We start from the raw sequence: 21,674 nt of genomic DNA, 5'->3' as shown, positions 1-21,674 counted from the left end.
TCTCCCAGGAAACCAGTACCCAAACCAGGCAAGCTCCAGAGTGTTCTGCCCTCCAACATGGTAAAGTGAGCAGAGAGCTTCCTCTGTTAATAGCTGGGGACGATGAGGCATTTAGAGGTTGAGTCTGACCACCTCTGATTCAGGCATCTGGCAAATGAGTGAAGACACAGTCCCTCTAGTGCTCATGCAAGCAAGGCATCTTACCTCCTCCTGCTTTGCATCCCTCTGGGCACAGGGCTGGCCCTGGTATTGAGGAGGGGACATTGAAAAATCTCCATCTGAATGGCAGCTGCCCGCATGCATGGGTCCCCTGATCCCATGATAAATCTTGTGGGTGATAGGATCTAACTTAATGGCATCAATTTCCAATGTGAATTTTGAGGTTCTATGGATGGTGCCTAATTTGGCAGGGAAGGCCATCAGGGAATGGCAGTGCTATCTGGTCCCAAGGCAAGTATGTCCAGCTCCTCAGCATGTACACTCTGCAGTCTCACTCCCTGTGTAGTACAGGAGTATGTAGTGACCACTATTGCCACCCACAACACCCAATGTGCCCAAGGCCAATCCACAGAGAAGTCACATTGAAGGCTCTCAGAGAGAATGGGAAGGAGACCACCAAAGAGAAGAAGGACCCCACAGCTGCAGAGAGGCAGCCTCTAAGGGAAGGGTCCCTAATGGAATGCTGTACACAGTCTTCATTCAGTTTCTGGGGATCTATGCAGGCTTCTCTTCCTTCTTAAAAGGCTTGGTTCCTACAGAGATACCTCCAGTCCTCAGAGCTCAGAAGTATGTCCAACAAGAAGTCCTACAACTCTTGTAAAAGCTGTCCCAAACAAAATGCCTCTTGATCTCATACAGCCCCACCTCATGTTTCCCACAGCTACAGAGGAAGGCACGCTGGCCATATCCCAGGCTTAGGTGCTCCAGAGATCCCCATCAAAAGTAAGACAGGCCCTTGGTGTCCAGATGCAACTTCAGTGGTTTCTCAGTGGAAAAGCCATCATGAAAGGATGCGCACATAGCCACTGGGGAGAAACAAACCTGGAGGTACTGGTCAGGGGCACTTGACAGTTGCAGACCTCAGAAACAGAAGATGTTTATCTTTCTAACCCGGAGATAAGAGTGGGAACCCTTGTAGACAAAACAAAGGGAACCTCTGATACTGCCACCACCCCCGAGGTTTAGAATTTAGAATCACCTCTAAAGACCTAGCATCTGAGGAGGATGCAGCACTCCAGGGCACTCCCAGTGCATTTCTGGGTGACACCAAGGCCATTTTCAGTGACAGCACTTGGCAGCCTTCCAGTTCTTTCCCCCTGCCTGGAGTAAGGTCCGCTCCACCAGCTCTTTCCAGTGCCCAGGAGGAACACACAGCAGGAGAGATCCTGGATGAGGCAGGATTGTCAGGGCCCAGTGGCCACCCTAAATTCCAACTGAGGGGCAGCACTGTTCATCCTTTATCTCAGAGGACACACAGCTCCCCTAGTACCCCCCATTCTCTCTGTCAGAGCCCCTATCAGTCACCTCTTCACAGTCATTGTCCCCAGCCCTGTCCACTTAACTGGCTGATCCCTGCTCGCTCCCAAGTATCAGGCAGGGCTGACTTGCTGTGTCCCCAAACCTGCTCCCTCCATCTCACTAAGCAGTGAGTCTGTATGCAAAGGCCATCTCCTGACTGGCCAGATCCAGAAGCAGCTGCAATCCTTGTCTCCTTTAAGCTGAAGCCAATCCCAGATTCCCCTCTTAAGGTGGGAGGAAAGAGACCCTCTGAAACCCACGGCCTCAGTGACAGCTGAAGCAGATGCCAGTGGTGCCTTCCCTATTGTTCCCAGCACCTCTGAAATGGTGATCCCCCCATCAGGCAGATTCTCTTCACCTGGCAGAGCTCCTCTCCCAGTAGGGTCCTAGTGGCCCTCCTCGGGTCAACTTGCCCATCACTGCTGCTGCCACTTCTTGCCCCTCTACCAGCCCACCTGAAGAACAAAGTCAGCTAGCCTCTGACTTTGAGGTCAACCTCATTGACACAACTGTGTTTCAAGGCACTACTGCCCCTAATATCACATCCCCAGGGGCCCAACTCAAGAACATCAACCCTCAGATCTTACTGAAGAAGTAGCAAGGAAAACCCAAAGTAAACAGAAGAGATACACAACAAAAGCCTCTTTCAAAATACAAGGCACCTGAGAGAAATTTATATCTTCAAGCACATAGAGCTTGCACCAAATTGTGAACAAGGGACTGATACCCAGAACACACCAAGTCACATTAAAGACAGTTTACTTAACTGGTTTTGCTCAATGCATCATGCACAGATTTCCACCAAAAATCACAAAGTGTGTTAAATTGCAAAAACACCACAGTATGAAGAAACAGAGCCCTCATTAGAACCAGATTGGGATATGGCCAAGATTGCAGAATTACAAGGCTGGAAGTTTTAAACAAAGAGATTAAATATTTGAAAGCCTCCAGTAAAAGTGGACAGCATGTAGCACCTTGTAAACAGAGAGGTGGACATTCTGGGAAAGAATCAAATGGCAATAGCAGAAAAAAAATTATATCCAAAAAGGAGAATGCCATTTGGTGAGCTCTGTAGTGAGGAAAACTTAGTAAGCTTACAAATATGGCACCAGAACCTTCTCATACTAAAATTTAATAGTGAAAAGACAAATGAAAATAGAATAGTCAGACTAAGATGGAAACAGGAAGAAATTGACAACCTGAATAGACTCAACCAGTAACGAGTTTGAAGCAGTGATCAAAAACTTCCCTCCAAAACAAGAGTCCAGGGCCTGATGGATACCCCCAAGGAATTCTACCAAACATTTAAAGAAGAAATAATACCCATTCTCTCACACACACAAAAAAACCCCACAAACAGAAGAACTTCCAGACTCTTTCTATGGGGTCAGCATTACTTCAATCCCAAAACTAACCAAAGACCCATCAAAAAGGAGAATATCTTTTTCAACATTTCCTTAGCAATTCGTTTTTTTTTCTGGTTACATACAAATTTTAGTATTGTTTGTTCCAGAACTTCGAAAAATGCCGGTGGAGGGGCACCTGGGTGGCTCAGTGGGTTAAAGCCTCTGCCTGGGGTCCTGGGATCAAGTCCCGCTTTGGGCTCTCTGTGAAGCAGCGAGCCTGCTTCCCTTCCTCTTTCTCTGCCTGCCTCTCTGCCTACTTGTGATCTCTGTCTGTCAAATAAATAAATAAAATCTTAAAAAAAAAGAAAAAGAAAAATGCCGGTGGAGTTTTAATCGGGATGACATTGAAAGTATAGATTGCTCTAGGCAGTATAGACATTTTAACAATGTTTATTCTTCCGACCCAGGAGCATGGAATGGTCTTCCATCTTTTTGTGTCTTCTTCAGTTTCTTTCATGTGTGTTCTGTAGTTCCTCGAGTACAGACCCTTTACCTCTGGTTAGGTTTGTTCCTAGGTATCTTACGGTTCTTGGTGCTATAGTAAATGGAATCAATTCTCTAATTTCCCTTCCTATATTTTCATTTTAGTGTATAAGAAAGCAACTGATTTCTGTGCATTGATTTTGTATCCTGCCACATTACTGAATTGCCGTATGAGTTCTAGTAGTTTGGGGCTGGAATCTTTCAGGTTTCCCACAAAAAAAAATCATGTCATTTGCAAAGACAGAGAGTTTGGCTTCTACTGTGCCAATTTGAATACATTTTATTTCTTTTTGTTGTCTGATTGCTATTGCTAGGACTTCTAGTATAATGTTGAACAACAGTGATGAGAGTGGGCATCATTGTCATGTTCCTCATCTCAGAAGGAAGGCTGTCAGCTTTTCCCCATTGAGAATGATATTCTGTGGGTTTTTCATAGATAGATTTTATGAAGTTGAGGAATCTTCCCTCTATCCTTATACTTTGAAGAGTTTTAATCAGGAACGGATGCTGTATTTTGTCCAGTGCTTTTTCTGCTTCAATTGAGAGGACTTTGTGGTTGCTCTCTCTTATCTTATTGATTTGTTCTATCACACTGATTTGCAAATGTTGAACCATCCTCGCATACCAGGGATAAATCCCACCTGGTCTTGGTGGATAATCTTTTTAATATACTTTTGGATCCTATTAGCTAGGACCTTGTTGAGAATCTGGGCATCCATATTCATCAGGGGTATTGGTTGGAAATTCTCATTTTTGATGAGATCTTTGCCTGGTTTGGGGATCAGCATAATGCTGGCTTGATAGAAAGTGTCTGGAAGTTTTCCTTGTGTTTCTATTTTTTGAAACAGCTTCAGGACACTAGGTATTATTTCTTCTTTCATTGTTTGATAGAATTCCCCAGGGAATCCATCAGGTCCTTTGCTCCTGTATTTTGGGAGGTTTTGATCACTGCTTCAATCTCGTTACTAGATATTGATCCATGCAGGTTGTCAATTTCTTCCTGTTTCAGTCTTGGAAGTTTATAGGTTTCCAGGAATGTGTCCATTTCTTGTAGGTTGCTTAACTCATTGTCATATAGCTGTGGATAATAATTTCTGATGATTGTTTCTATCTCCTTGACTAATCTGACTAACATGATCTCTCTGCTTTCATTCATAATTGTATTAATTTTGGTCCTCTTTCTTTTCTTTTGGATTACTTTTGCCAGTGGTTTATCAATCTTATTAATTCTTTGAAGGAACCTGCTTCTAGTTTCACTGATGTGTTCTTCTTCTTCTTCTTCTTTTTTTTTTACATTGGCTTCTTTTATTTATTTATTTATAATTTCTTTTCCGTGTTCCAGAATTCATTGTTTATGCACCACACCCAGTGCTCTATGCAATACGTGCCCTCCATAAAACCCACCACCAGGCTCACCCAACCCCTAACCCCCTTCCCTCCAAAACCCTCAGTTTGTTTCTCCGAGTCCACAGTCTCTCATGGTCCAAATCCCTCTCCTATTTCCCCCAATTCACTTTTCCTTTCCTTCTCATAATGTCCTCCATGTTATTTCTTATGCTCCACAAGTAAGTGAAACCATATGATAATTGACTTTTCTCTGCTTGCCTTATTTCACTCAGCATATGAACCCTCAATTCTATTGTCAGCTAATTTTTGTCAATGCAGAAAAAATATCCAATGGGGGAATAAAAGTGTCCTTAATATATGGTGCTGGGAAAATTGGACAGGTATATACAGAAGAAGGAAACTCAACCATTCTCTTACACCATACACAAAGATAAACTCAAAATGGATGAAAGACCTCAATGTGAGACAGGAATCCATCTAAATCCTAGAGGAGAACATAGGCAGTAACCTCTTTAACGTCAGTCACAGCAACTTCTTTAAAGACATGTCTCCAAAGGCAAGGGAAACAAACAAACAAAAATCAACTTTGGGACTTCATCAAGATCAAAAGCTTCTGCACAACAAAGGAAACAGTCAACAAAACAAAGAGGCAACCCATGGAATGGGAAAAGATATTCGCAATGGACACTATAGACAAAGGGCTGAGATACAAGACCTATAAAGAACTTCTCAACTCAACAGCCTAAAAACAAATAATGAAATTAAGAAAAAATGGGCAGAAGACATGAATAGACACTTCCTCAAAGAAGACATACAAATGGGTAGCACATGAAAAAATGTTGATCATCATTAGCCATCAGGGAGAATAAAATTAAAACCACATTGAGATACCACCTTACACCAGTTAGAATTGCAAAGATCAATTAGGCAGGAAACAACAAATGTTGGAGAAGATGTGGAGAAAGAAGAACGCTCTTATACTGTTGGTGGGAATGTAAGTTGGTGCAGCCGCTTTGGAAAACAATGTGGAGATTCCTTAAGAAGTCATTGAGAGAGCTACTCTATGACCCTGCAATTGCACTACTGAGTTATTTACCCTAGGATACAGATGTAGTGGAAAGAAGGTCCATCTGTACCCCAAAGTTCATAGCAGCAATGTCCACAATTGCCAAACTGTGGAAAGAGCCAAGAAGCCCTTCAATAGACAAATGGATAAGGAAGATATGGTTCATATATATACAATGGAATATTATGCCTCCATCGGAAAGGATGAATACCCAACATTTGCAACAACATGGATGGACCTGGAGGAGATTATGTTGAGTGAAATAGGTCAAACAGAGAAAGACAATTATCATATGGTTTCACTTATTTGTGGAATATAAAGAACAGCATGGGGGCCTTTAGGAGAAGGAAGGGAAAAATGAAGGGGGAGACAGCAGTGGGGGATGAACCATGAGAGACTATGGACTCCGGGAAATAAACTGAGGGCTTTGGGTAGGAGGGGTGGGGGATGGGTGAAACTGGTGATGGGTATTAAGGAGGGCATGAATTGCATGGAGCACCGGATTTTATACACAAACAGTTAATCATGGAACACTACATCAAAAACTAATAAGGTGGAACATAAGGAATAACATGGAGGACATCAGGAGAAGGAAAGGAAAAGTGAATTGGGGGAATCAGAGGGGGAGATGAACCATGAGAGACTGTGGACTTGGGGGAAAAACAGGGTTTTGGAGGTGAGGGGTGTAGGGGGTTAGGTGAGCCTGGTGGTGAGTATTGAGGAGGGCACATATTGCATGGAGTACTGGGTGTGGTGCATAAACAATGAATCTTGGAACACTGAAAAAATAAAATAAATTTAAGAAAAAAACAACTAATGAGGTACTGTATGGTGACTAATGTAACACCATAAAAATAAAGAAAATAGGATAGTCAGAACTGTGGGACAATGACAAAAGATGTAACATCTGTATACAGGTAGTACTAGAAGGAGAAGAAAACATACAGCAAAGAATTAGCAGAATTACTTGAAATACTAATGACAGAAAACTTGTCTTTCATGTACCTGAACTACAAATCCAAATCTCAGAAAATCCCAGCAGAATACCTCTCAAGGGACCAACAATTTTGCATATAATATAAGCCTGAGAAACATTAAGATAAGAAGAAAACCTTGAAAGAGTGACGGAGATGAGAGAAACTTCCCTGTTGTAAAGCCAGTATAAGAATTACCTTGGTTTCTCTTCAGCCAGACAAAAAGAGAAGCAAAAACAGAGTGGAATGACACACTTCAAGTATTGAAAGAAAAAACACTGTCACCCTGAAATTCGGTATTTATCTAATTTACCCTTCAAAACTACCCAATATCAAGGACTTCAGGGCACTGTGTCCTTATAATTCTTGCTGGGATTTGAAGTGCTCTGTTTTCTGTTAGCCACTGGGGAAATCTGATGAAAATGACCTTTAAATAAGTAATTATAGACTAGGGGGAAAGTGAAGGTTAAATAAGGACTTAAAAAAAAGAAAAACACTCATTTTGGCTCCAGTGAAACTTTCTTGAAGGATATGTTAGAAGAATTAATTGCCAAGGAAAACAATGTAAAGCACAAACTTAGGTTCAATCTAAAAACAGTGTTAGAAAAGGAATGAATAGACTTTAGGATTTTATTTTCTTATTTTAAATGATAAAACAGACTTATTTTGTTCAAAATATAATTGCAAAAATCCATTTGTGATAACTGACATGGAGAAGTAAAATGTGTGAGAACAACTGCATAATGCATGGAAGGCAGGAATTGAGGATTCTTTGTTTTAAGGTACCTACATAAAACGTGTTCAAGGGCAGTGTTACTTGAGAATGAATTCAGGTTAATTGTAAATTTACATTGAACACTTGAGGGAAGCCAAATAAACAATGTAAACGAGAAGTGTAATTGGCATCCCACAAAAAGAGAAAACATGGAATCATATAGCTTGCTCAATTAAAAGCAGAGAAGGCAGAACAAAACTTAAGAGGGAAAGATAAGGAAAGAACAAGGGCAGTGAGTACACACAGTTCCAACATGGTAGACATGTATTCAACTACGTCAGTAACCACTTTAAAGACAAGCAGTCTCACCTTTCCAAAGAAGACATCCAGATGGCTAACAGACACATCACTCATCATCAGGAAAAAAACAAATCAAATCCACAATCACATACGACCTCACATATATCAGAATGAATAAATTTAACACAAGAAATAACTGGTGTTGTCGAGGGTGCAGAAAAAGAGGAACCCTCTTGCACTGGTAGGAATGCAAACTGGTACAGCCATTCTGGAGACAGGTGTGGAGGTTCCTCAAAAGATAAAAATAGTACTACCTTATAATCCAGCAATTGCACTACTAGGTACTTATTCAAAGGATAAAAAAAAAAAAATACAGACCCAAAGGTGTACATGCACCCAGTATTTATGGCAGCATTATTAATGCTAGCTAAATTATGGAGAGAGCCCAAATGTCCATTGACTGGTGAATGGCTAAAGATGTGGCATATATTTACAGTGGAATAATACACAGCTATCAGAAGTATGAAATCTTGTCATTTGCAATGACGTGGATGGGGCTAAAGTGTATTATGTTAAGCAAAATAAATCAGTCCAAGAAATACAAATACCATCTGATTTCACCCATATGTGGAATTTAAGAAAAAAAAAAAAACAACACATATGACCAATTGGGGGGGGCAGAGAGAGCGAAACAAACAATAAGATACTCTTAACAATAGAGAACAAGGGGCACTTGGGTTCATTCAGTTAAGGATAGCCTCTGGGTACTGTAATGGGATCTTGCATCTGACTTTGTGCTCAGCGGGGAGTATCTTTCTCCCTCTTACTTTGCCCCTTCCTCCCTCCACTTGTGTGCGTGCCTCTCTCTGCCTCAAATAAATAAAACCTCTAAAAAGAGAGAGAGAGGAAAAACTGAGGGTTGATAAAGGGAGGTGGGTGAGACTGGGAGGATGGGTGAAGGGTAGTAAGGAGGGCACTTTAAATGATGAGTACAGAGTATTATTTTGTGCAAGTGATGAATCACTGAATTCTACTCCTGAAACCAATATGGCACACTATACATTACCTAGCTAAAATTTAAATAAAAATATGAAACAAATAAAATAAATAGGAACCATCTTTATACAGTAAATAAAAGAGTATTTATCCTTTCTAATGGAGGCATAATACTCCATTGGATATATGGACCATATCTTCTTTATCCTTTCATCTATTGAAGGGCATCTTGGCTCTTTCCAGAGTTTGGCAACTGTGGCCGTTGCTGCTATGAACATTGGGGTATATAGATGGCCCTTCCTTCCATGACATCTGTATCTTTGAGGTAAATGTCCAGTAGTGCAATTGCAAGGTCATAGGGTAGCTCTATTTTTCATTTCTTAAGGAGTCTCCACACTGTATTCTAAAGTGACTGCACCAACATGCTCTCCCACCAACAGTGTAAGAGGGTTCCCCTTTCTCCACGTCCTCTCCAACACTTGTTTCCCATCTTGTTAATTTTGGCCATTCTAACTGGTCTAAGGTGGTACCTCAATGTAGTTTTGATTTGATTCTCCCCGATGGCTAACGATGATGAACATTTTTTCATGTGTCTGTTAGCCATTTGTGTGTCTTCATTGGAGAAGTGTCTGTTCATGTATTCTGCCCATTTTTTGACGTGTTATCTGTTTTTTGGGGGGGTTGAGTTTGGGGAGTTCCTTAGAGATCTTGGATATCAGCCCTTTCTCTGTAGCGCCATTTGTGTATATCTTCTCCCATTCCGTGGGTTGCCTCTTTGTTTTGTAGACTGTTTCCTTTGCTGTGCAGAAGGTTTTGGCCTTAATGGAATCCCCAAAGTTCTTTTTCGCTTTTGTCTCCTTTGCCTTTGGAGACATGTCTTGAAAGAAGTCGCTGTGGTCAATGTCGAAGAGGTTACTGCCTGTGTTCTTCTCTAGGATTTTGATAGTTTCTTGGCTCATGTTGAGGTCTTTTATCCATTTTGTGTTTATCTTTGTGTATGGTGTAAGAGAATGGTCAGGTTTCATTCTTCTCCATATAGCTGTCCAATCTTCACAGCACCATTTATTGAAGAGATTGTCTGTTTTCCCCTGGATATTTTTTTCCTGCTTTGTCAAACACCATTGGACTATTTGAGTTGCAGGTCCATATCTGAGCTCTCTACTCTGTTCCACTGGTCTGTATGTCTATTTTTGTGCTAGTACCATGCTGTCTTGGTAATCACAACTTTGTAGTAAAGCTTGAAATCAGGCAACTTCATGCCCTCGATTTTGTTTTTCTTTTTCAACTTTTCCTTAGCAATTCAGGGTCTCTTCTGGTTCCATACAAATTTTGTTTGTTCCCACACTTTGAAAAATACCGGTGGAATTTTGATCAGGATGGCATTGAAAGTATAGATTGCTAACAGACACATGAAAAAATGTTCATCATCATTAGCCACCAGGGAGATTCAAATTAAAACTACATTCAGATACCACCTTTCACCAGTTAGAATGGCCAAAATTAACAAGATGAGAAACAAGATATGTTGGAGAGGATGTGGAGAAAGGGGAACCCTCTTACACTGTTCGTGGGAATGCACGTTGGCACAGCCACTTTGGAAAACAGTGTGGAGATTCCTTAAGAAATGAAAAATCGAGTTACCCTATGACCTTGCAATTGACTACTGGGCATTTACCCCAGATACAGATGTTGTGGAGAGAAGGGCCATCTTACCCCAATGTTTATAGCAGCAATGGCCACAGTTGCCAAACTCTGGAAAGAGCCAAGATGCCCTTCAACAGATGAAAGGATAAAGAAGATATGGTCCATATATCCAATGGAATATTACTCCTCCATCATAAAGGATGAATCCCAAGTTTTGTATCAACATGGATGGGACTGGAGGAGATTATTCTGAGTGAAATAAATCAAGTGGAGAGAGTTAATGATCATATGGTTTCCCTTACTTGTGGAGTATAAGGAATAACATGGAGGACATTGGGAGAAGGAGAGGAGAAGTGAGGTGGGGAAAATTGGACAGGGAGATGAACCATGAGAGACTGTGGATCCTGAGAAATAACTGGAAGGTTTTGGAGGGGAGTGGGGTTTTGGCTGAGCCTGGTGGTGGGTATTAAGGAGGGCATGTATTGCATGGAGCACTGGGTGTGGTACATAAACAATGAATCTTGGAACACTGAAAAAATAAGGTAAAATTCAATATTTTAAAAAATTGCTCTTTTGTAGACTATGACTTAGTAAAAGCAAACAAATCCAGAAGCAATAAATCCAAATAAATCCAATCCAAGTTGGTCCCATGGGGGTTATTAAAAAAAAAAAAAAAGACAGAGCATCAAAATGGATTTTAAAGACGTAAGTACCACCTTCATGGTTGGTGAAGCCATGAAGAAACCACCAGAACACACTTTAATTATCACAATACAGACAAGTTAAAAGAAAAAAGGAGAAAAAATTATGCCACCATGATAACACAAATGAAATGTAAACCATAGTAGCTACATTTATTTCAGACAAAGCTGACTTCAGAACCAGGAAAATGAGCAGGGATAAAGAAAGGAGTTACCTAAGAGGAGGGGGTCCATTCTCCTGTAAGACATGAACAATCCTTCACCTACATGCATCTGACAATACAGCATCAATGTATGCGACACAGCAACTGTTGACGATGGGAAAGAAAAATGGAAAAATCCATTCCCTTGATGGACGGACATTCGATACCCAAATTCACTATTTCAGCATGAAACACTACTCTTTCAGTAATTGATACATGCCATCATGCACAAAGTCCTTAAAGATGAGTTGAACAGTATCTTTGATCAACTGAATCTAAATGACAATTATGTAATATTGTATCTAGCCACAGGAGAATACAAAGTCTTCCCAAACTCAAGTGAAACAGTCACCAGAATAACCATATTCAGAGGTTTAAAAAAATGCCTCATAAAATCTAATACAACAGACCTCATACAAATTATGTTCTTAGACCCCAAAGAACATAAACATAGAAGGCTATAACAGAAAGATATCTAGAAAATTCCAAAATATTTGGAGACTAGGCATCACATGGATCAAAAACAGAACACTCAAAAGAATTTTCAAATATTTTGTAATAAATTAAAATGTATGTACACCTTTATAAAATTTGTGGACTACGTGGGGGAGGAGTCAAGATGGTGGAGAAGTAGCAGGCTGAGACTACTTCAGGTAGCAGGAGATCAGCTAGATAGCTTATCTAAAGATTGCAAACACCCACAAATCCAATGGAGATCAAAGAGAATAACAGCAACACTAGAATCAGAAAATCAACCACCTTCTGAAAGGGAGGACTGGAGGAAAAGTGAATCCAAAACAACGGGAAGATAGACTGCAGGGGGGAGGGGCTGGCTCCCGGCAAGTGGCAGAGCAATGGAGCACAAAATCGGGACTTTTAAAAGTCTGTTCCACTGAGGGACTTTGCTCCAGAGGGTAAACTGGGGTGAAGCCCACGCGGGGTCAGCGTGGCCCCAGGTCCCGCAGGGTCACAGAAGGATCGGGGGTGTCTGAGTGTCGCAGAGCTTGTAGGTATTAGAACAGGGAAGCCAGCTACAGAGACAGAGCCGAGGAGGGAGCTCTCAGCTCGGGGTTACCTTGAACGGCCGCAGGCTCGGTGAGCCTGGAGTGCGGCCAGAGGCCAAGGAGACTATTCTCTGATGGCGCACTGAGGAGTGGGGCCCTGAGCTCTCTGCTCCTATGGGCCGGAGACTGGGAGGCCGCCATTCTCATTTCCGTCCTCCGGAACTCTACAGAAAGTGTTCCCCGAGCGGATTACTCAGCAGCCCGACCCCTGGTAAGGGCGGTGCAATTCCGCCTGGGGCAAAGACACTTGTGAATCACTACAACAGGCCCCTCCCCCAGAAGATCAACAAAAAATCCAGCCAGGACCAAGTTCACCTCCTACCAAGGAGTGCAGGTTCAATACCAAGGAGAGCAGCGGAATTCCAGAGGAGGAGAAAGCAAGCACTGAACTCATGGCTTTCTCCCCATGATTCATTAATCTTCAGTTAATTTAATTTTTTTTTCAATTTTTTTTCTTCTGCTGCTAATTTTTTTTAACTTTTACTCTTTTCTTTTCTAACGTTTTAAAGCTAGTTTATCTACCATATATATATATATTTTCTTCTTATATTTTTTCTTTATTCGTTTTCTTTTTTTAATTGTTTCTTTTTTTTTTTCTGAACCTCTTTTATCTCCTTTCTTCCCCCCCCCCCCCCCACGATTTGGGGTCTCTTCTAATTTGGTTAAAGCATATTTTCCTGGGGTCTTTGCCAGCCTCTTAGTATTTTACTTGCTCCTTCATATACTCTTATCTGGACAAAATGACAAGGCAGAAAAACTCACCACAAAAAAAAAAAAAAAAAAAAAAAAGAACAAGAGGCAGTACTGAAGGCTAGGGACCTAATCAATACAGACATTGGTAATATGTCAGCTATAGAGTTCAGAATGATGATTCTCAAGGTTCTAGCCGGGCTCAAAAAAGGCATGGAAGATATTAGAGAAACCGTCTTGGGAGATATAAAAGCCCTTTCTGGAGAAATAAAAGAACTAAAATCTAACCAAGTTGAAATCAAAAAAGTTATTAATGAGATGCAATCAAAAATGGAGGTGCTAGGAAGAAGGGGCCGGCCTTCCAGCAGGGCTCGGGAGTAAAAGTCCCTCGCAATTTTCGACTGTTGGAAGAACTGGAAGAAGGCCAGAAAGGAGTAGGAGATGGCACAGTTAGCTGGGGTCTAGAAGATGACGAAGACATGACACTTACAAGATGGACAGAGATGATAATTGGGCCTCCAAGAACAATTTATGAAGACCGAATATACAGCCTTAAAATGGAATGTGGACCTAAATACCCAGAAGAACCCCCTTTTGTAAGATTTATAACAAAAATGAATATGAATGGAGTTAATAGTTCTAATGGAGTGGTGGACCTAAGAGCCATATCAGTGCTAGCAAAATGGCAGAATTCATATAACAACAAAGTTGTCCTGCAAGAGCTCTGGCGCCTAATGATGTCTAAAGAAAACATGAAACTCCCTCAGCCACCTGAAGGACAGTGTTACAGCAATTAATCAAAAAGAGAAACCACAGGCCCGCCCCCCTCCCCCATTCGATTTAAGCAGTCATTTTTCACAGTAGTACATTTTCTAGATACATCTTGTAGGCCTCAAAGTACTGGAAAGGAAGCTCCCATTCAAAGGCAATTTATCTTAAGATACTGTAAACGATACTAATTTTTTGTCCATTTGAAATATATAAGTTGTGCTATAACAAAAAAAAAAATGGAGGTGCTCACTGCTAGGATAAATGAGGCAGAAGAAAGAATTTGCAATGCAGAAGACCAAATGACAGAGAATAAAGAAGCTGAGCAAAAGTGGGACAAACAGCTATTGGACCACGAGGGGAGAATTCGAGAGATAAGTGACACCATGAGACGAAACAACATTAGAATAATTGGGATTCCAGAAGAAGAAGAAAGAGAGAGGGGAGCAGAAGGTCTATTGGAGAGAATTATTGGAGAGAATTTCCCTAATATGGCAAAGGGAACAAGCATCAAAACCCAGAAGGTGCAGAGAACCCCCCTCAAAATCAACAAGAATAGCTCCACACCCTGGCACCTAATGGTAAAATTTACAAGTCTTAGTGACAAAGAGAAAATCCTGAAAGCAGCCCAGGAAAAGAAGTCTGTAACATACAATGGTAAAAATATTAGATTGGCAGCAGACTTATCCACAGAGACCTGGCAGGCCAGAAAGAGCTGGCATGATATATTCAGAGCACTAAATGATAAAAACATGCAGCCAAGAATACTATATCCAGCTAGGCTATCATTGAAAATAGAAGGAGAGATTAAAAGCTTCCAGGACAAACAAAAACTGAAAGAATTTGCAAACACCAAACCAGCTCTACAGGAAATATTGAAAGGGGTTCTCTAAGCAAAGAGAGAGGCTAAAAGTAGTAGATCAGAAAGGAACAGAGACAATATACAGTAACAGTCACCTTACAGGCAATACAATGGTACTAAATTCGTATCTCACAATAGTTACCCTGAGTGTTAATGGGCTAAATGCCCCAATCAAAAGACACAAGGTATCAGAATGGATAAAAAAACAAAAACCCATCTATATGTTGCCTACAAGAAACTCATTTCAGACCTGAAGACATCTCCAGATTTAAAGTGAGGAGGTGGGAAACAATTTACCATGCTAATGGACATCAGAAGAAAGCAGGGGTGGCAATCCTTATATCCGATCAAATAGATTTTAAGCCAAAGACTATAATAAGAGATGAGGAAGGACACTGTATCATACTCAAAGGATCTGTCCAACAAGAAGATCTAACAATTTTAAATATCTATGGCCCTAACGAGGGAGCAGCCAACTATATAAAACAATTAATAAAAAAAAATCAAAGAAATACATCAACAATAATACAATAATAGTAGGGGACTTTAACACTCCCCTCACTGAAATGGACAGATCATCCAAGCAAAAGATCAACAAGGAAATAAAGGCCTTAAATGACACACTGGACCAGATGGACACCACAGATATATTCAGAACATTTCATCCCGAAGCAACAGAATACACATTCTTCTCTAGTGCACATGGAACATTTTCCAGAATAGATCACATCCTCGGTCCTAAATCAGGTCTCAACCGGTATCAAAAGATTGGGATCATTCCCTCCATATTTTCAGACCACAATGCTCTGAAGCTATAACTCAATCACAAGAGGAAACTTGGAAAGAACCCAAATACATGGAGACTAAACAGCATCCTTCTAAAGAATGAATGGGTCAACCAGGAAATTAAAGAAGAATTGAAAAAATTCATGGAAACAAATGATAATGAAAACACAACGGTTCAAACTCTGTGGGACACAGCAAAGGCAGTCCTGAGAGGAAACTATATAGCGGTACAAGCCTTTCTCAAGAAACAAGAAAGGTCTTAAGTACTCAACCTAACCCTAAACCTAAAGGAGCTGGAGAAAGAACAAGAAAGAAACCCTAAACCCAGCAGGAGAAGAGAAGTCATAAAGGTCAGAGCAGAAATCAATGAAATAGAAACCAAAAAAAATGATAGAACAAATCAACAAAACTAGGAGCTGGTTCTTTGAAAGAATTAATAAGATTGATAAACCCTTGGCCAGACTTATCAAAAAGAAAAGAGAAAGTACCCAAATAAATAAAATAATAAATGAAATGAGGGAGATCACAACTAATCTTATTTATTTACCCAAATAAGTAAAATAATAAATGAAATGAGGGAGATCACAACTAACCAAAGAAATACAGACAATTATAAGAACATACTATGAGCAACTCTACACCAACAAATTTGACAAACTGGAAGAAATGGATGCATTCCTAGAGACATATAAACTACCACAACTGAACCAGGAAGAAATAGAACACCTGAACAGACCCATAACCAGTAAGGAGATTGAAACAGTCATCAAAAATTTCCAAACAAACAAAAGCCCAGGGTCAGATGGCTTCCCGGGGGAATTCTACCAAACATTTAAAGAAGAGCTAATTCCTATTCTCCTGAAACTGTTCCAAAAAACAAAAATGGAAGGAAAACTTCCAAACTCATTTTATGAGGCCAGCATCACCTTGATCCCCAAACCAGACAAGGATCCCATCAAAAAAGAGAACTACAGACCAATATCCTTGATGAACACAGATGCTAAAATTCTCACCAAAATACTAGCCAATAGGATTCAACAGTACATTAAAAGGATTATTCACCATGACCAAGTGGGATTTATTCCAGGGCTGCAAGGTTGGTTCAGCATCCCCAAATCAATCAATTTGATACAACACATTAACAAAAGAAAGAACAAGAACCATATGATACTCTCAATAGACGCTGAAAAATCATTTGACAAAGTACAGCATCCCTTCCTGATCAAAACTCTTCAAAGTGTAGGGGTAGAGGGCACATACCTCAATATTATCAAAGCCATCTATGAAAAAATCCACCGCAAATATCATTCTCAGTGGAGAAAAACTGAAAGCTTTTCCGCTAAGGTCAGGAACACGGCAGGGATGTCCATTATCACCACTGCTATTCAACATAGTACTAGAAGTCCTAGCCTCAGCAATCAGACAACAAAAGGAAATTAAAGGCATCCAAATCGGCAAAGAAGAAGTCAAACTATCACTCTTTGCAGATGATATGATACTATATGTGGAAAACCCAAAAGACTCCACTCCAAAACTGCTAGAACTTATACAGGAATTCAGTAAAGTGTCGGGATATAAAATCAATGCACAGAAATCAGTTGCATTTCTCTACACCAACAACAAGACAAGAAAGAGAAATTAAGGAGTCAATCCCATTTACAATTGCACCCAAAACTATAAGATACCTAAGAATAAACCTAACCAAAGAGGCTAAGAATCTGTATCAGAAAACTATAAAGTACTCATAAAAGAAATTGAGGAAGACACAAAGAAATGGAAAAATGTTCCATGCTCCTGGATTGGAAGAATAAATATTGTGAAAATGTCTATGCTACCTAAAGCAATCTACACATTTAATGCAATTCCTATCAAAATACCATACATCTTTTTCCAAGAAATGGAACAAATAACCCTAAAATTTATATGGAACCAGAAAAGACCTCGAATAGCCAAAGGAATATTGAAAAAGAAAGCCAAAGTTGGTGGCATCACAACTCCGGACTTCAAGCTCTATTACAAAGCTGTAACAAGACAGCATGGTACTGGCACAAAAACTGACACATAGATCAATAGATCATAGATCATAGATCAACAGACACACAGACACATAGACACACAGAACAGAATAGAGAGCCCAGAAATAGACCCTCAACTCTAGGGTCAACTAATCTTCGACAAAGCAGGAAAGAATGTCCAATGGAAAAAAGACAGCCTCTTCAACAAATGGTGTTGGGAAAATTGGACAGCCACATGCAGAAAAATGAAACTGGACTATTTCCTTCGACCACACATGAAAATAGACTCAAAATGGAGGAAGGACCTCAATGTGAGAAAGGAATCCATCAAAATCCTTGAGGAGAACACAGGCAACACCCTCTTTGAGCTCAGCTGCAGCAACATCTTCCTAGGAATATTGCCAAAGGCAAGGGAAGCAAGGGCAAAAATGAACTATTGGTATTTCATCAAGATCAAAAGCTTTTTCACAGCATAGGAAACAGATAACAAAACCAAAAGACAACTGACAGAATGGGAGTAGATATTTGCAAATGACATATCAGATAAAAGGCTAGTGTCCAAAATCTATAAAGAACTTAGCAAACTCAACACCCAAAGAACAAATAATCCAATCAAGAAATGGGCAGAGGACACGAGCAGACATTTCTGCAAAGAAGACATCCAGATGGCCAACAGACACATGAAAAATTGCTCCATATTACTCGGCATCAGGGAAATACAAATCAAAACCACAATGAGATATCACCTCACACCAGTCAGAATGGCTAAAATTAACAAGTCAAGAAATGACAGATGCTGGCGAGGATGTGGAGAAAGGGGAACCCTCCTACACTGTTGGTGGGAATGCAAGCTAGTGCAACAAGCTCTGGAAAACAGCATGGAGGGTTCCTCAAAAAGTTGAAAATAGAGCTATCCTATGACCCAGCAATTACACTACTGAGTGTTTACCCTAAAGACACAAATATAGTGATCCGAAGGGGCACATGCACCTGAATGTTTAAAGCAGCAATGGCCACAATAACCAAAACTGTGAAAAGAACCTAGATGTCCATCAACAGATGAATGGATCAAGAAGATGTGGTATATATATATATATATATATATATATATATATATATATATATATATATATATATATACCTACACACACACACACACACATACATATACATATATATAATGCAGCCATAAAAAATGAAATCTTGTCATTTGTAACAACGTGGATGGAGCTAGAGGGCATTATGCTTAGAGAAATAAGTCAACCGGAGAAAGACAATTAAATGATCTCTCTGATATGAGGAAGTTGAGATGCAATGTCGGAGGGGGGGCTTGGGGGGTAAAAAAAGAATAATTGAAACAAGGTGGGATCAGGAGGGAGTCAAACCATAATAGATTCCTAATCTCACAAAACAAACTGAGGGTTGATGGGGGGAGGGGGGCGGTAGGGAGAGGGTGGTGGGATTATGGACTTTGGAGAAGATATGTGCGTTGGTGAGCACTGTGAAGTGTGTAAACCTGGTGATTCACAGACCTGTACCCCTGGGGCTAATAATACATTATATGTTATTAAAAATTAAAAAAAAAAGAACCACTTTTATGTTACGTTGGTGTAAATGTAATCAACAACCCCCCCCACACACATACACACACAAAAAGAAGGAAAGGGATAGAAATAGCAACAAGGTTTTTAAATTTCCACATGCACATACCAGTTTAAAACATTGCCACTAGTGGGATTACCACTCCAAAATCTGTGATACATGACATATCTCTCTGAACAGGGCCAATGCAAGTCAGCATATGTTGGCCTCCTGCTTCCATCACTATGTGGTGCCTGAAGAGTACAGGTCTTTGAGAATAATGATAAGACCATGAAACTCATCATCTACCTTAAATGTTGCTCTGTTAAGGAATCTTATCCTCTACTCATACATTAAGGTGCATGACTGGGATACCCCTAGACTCTTCTGCACTTTTTCCATAAAACACTGCACATGCTTGTATCTACTAATGGATTTGTGAACAGGGTGTCTGGAGGTCACTTTCCCCTTTAGCCTTGGAGCTTAGCAGTGAACGAGGTCAAACTTATTTGGTTCTTTCCAGCTCTTTGCTCACCTGAAGGGTGATGGGTCATTCTGAAGGAGCATAACACTGTCTCCAGGCACAAGTCCATGTATCCTCCTCCTCTCAAATCTAAATTCGTAAATCTCTCACAGGGATATGGTTTCTTCTTAAAGTGGGCAGCACAATGGAACCAGCAACAAACATGATTCAACTGAAGAGAACCCATGTAGACTCTTCCTACATTCTAATTGATTTGGAATTCTAAGTATTTGGCCACAAGAATCTCAATGTTTTGGATTTGTTGATGCAGCTGCAGGCCTCCTGGCTGAGGACCCATTTCTGTTCTCATCTGGGAGAGCGGTGAAGGGAGCACACTGGGGTAACGTTTCCTCTCAGGTTCCAACATTTGCATTTGTTCCACAAGGTACAGCGAGGCCCTGAAGAATCTGAGCATAAGAATGTGGACTGAACAGCTACACCACATTCCTGCTGAACAAAGGAAAGCAACAGGTAAATGATAGAAACATAATCTTACACTTTTAATTTGAGAAAATCTAAGCAATGAGAAATAGTCAATCTAGAAAGGGGCAAATGCTAAAATGCCTGCTGGTTTTTAATGATGCAGTCACATGGCCCCCTGCCTGCTTGAGGTACAACTAAATAGCAACTATGTGTTTCACTTTTCTAAGACTTTTCCAAAGACATGAAGCACGTGAGCAGAAGTAAAAAATAGTTGGCCATGGGACACCTGGGTGGCTCAGTGGGTTAAGCCTCTGTCTTCAGCTCAGATCATGATCTCAGGGTCCTGGGATCAAGTCCCACATCAGGCTCTCTGCTCAAAGGGGAGCCTGCTTCCCCCCCTCTCTCTGGCTGCCTCTCTGCCTACTTGTGATCTTTCTCTCTGTAAAAAAAAAAAAAAATTTAAAAAATAGTTGGCTATGAGAGAAATCCAAGGCCCAATCAGGGTGACCTGTCATTTCATACCCCCAGGACATTTCTCATCCAAAAGGCAGATAAGCATTGGCAAGTATGTGGAGAAATTGGAGCCCCCATGCACTGCTGGCAGGAATGGAAAAGGGTACTGTAATTTGGGAAGGAGTCTTGCAGGAATTCAAATAGTACAACCCAGGTATCACGTGACCCAACAGCTCCCTCTTAGGGACATACCTATAAGAACTGACAGCATATGGCCACCAAAATCTTACCCATGAATGTTTCTAGAAGCATTATACATAATCATCCAAAAGTGAAATCAACCCAAATGTTCTTCCACTGAGGAACAAACTGTGCACTATTGATACAGTGGAATACTGATCAGCCAAATAAAAGACACAAAAAACCCATTCATGCTACCACATCAATGGACCTTGAAAACATTATGCTAAATAAAAAAGGCAGGCACAAACAGTCTGCATTATTCCATTTATACCAAAGGGTCAAAATAAGCAAATCCTTTGAAAGACAAAATACATTCCTGTTTCCCCGGGCCTTAGAGGTTAGGGGAAACATCTGTGAGGGATTTCTGGTGCAGGGATAATGTACAACATCTGGAACCCATTGTTGCGATTTGCACAATTCTGTGAATATGCTAATAAAAACCCACAAACAATAAATATGAAAATGCACACCTTAAAAGTGACCTACATTGTCAACTTTCTCTCGGGAAAGCTCTTACAGTGTGATTAAGTGTACATCATCATAACAGAAAGTAAACCCCAGAATGGAGTATGGAATGTTGTCCCCTCATGTTGAGGCCTCTGAACTATGGGAAATGAACAAGGAGATTAATTATACTAGTGAGTATTCTAAGTACAAGACCCACTGAAATAATCAGGAGGATTTCCATGTTTCAATTTCAAAGAAAAACAAGAGCATCTAAATTGAAAAAAAAAAATCACAATTTCAGAATACAATTATCATAACTCAGGCAGAGGGTAGTTCAGTGAAACCAAACCAAACCAAAACAAAACAAAACAAACACCACCAGTTCCTAGGAGAGGTTTTGAATGGAGGGATTGATGCTCTGAATTTGAAATTAGACTCACATTTCTTATGGTTCCATCCACAAAGA

General features: G+C 40.4%; 1 protein-coding gene across 1 annotated transcript; it reads left to right on the top strand.

The window, feature by feature from the left end:
* The first annotated feature begins 7,822 nt into the window (after positions 1–7,822).
* On the top strand, positions 7,823–14,103 carry LOC123394335 (ubiquitin-conjugating enzyme E2 variant 1-like). The gene is made up of 2 exons (XM_045088143.1): positions 7,823–7,845; positions 13,451–14,103. Exons 1-2 carry the CDS (start codon positions 7,823–7,825, stop codon positions 13,902–13,904), a joined length of 477 nt encoding a protein of 158 aa, XP_044944078.1. The 3' UTR covers positions 13,905–14,103.
* The last annotated feature ends 7,571 nt before the right edge of the window (positions 14,104–21,674 follow it).

Source organism: Mustela putorius, unplaced genomic scaffold (genome assembly GCF_011764305.1).
Source record: "Mustela putorius furo isolate JIRA1106 unplaced genomic scaffold, ASM1176430v1.1 tig00003834_pilon_pilon_pilon, whole genome shotgun sequence".
NCBI lineage: Eukaryota > Metazoa > Chordata > Mammalia > Carnivora > Mustelidae > Mustela > Mustela putorius.
The sequence above is the reverse complement of the archived record's forward strand: the minus strand, read 5'-3'. Positions and strand labels throughout refer to the sequence as shown.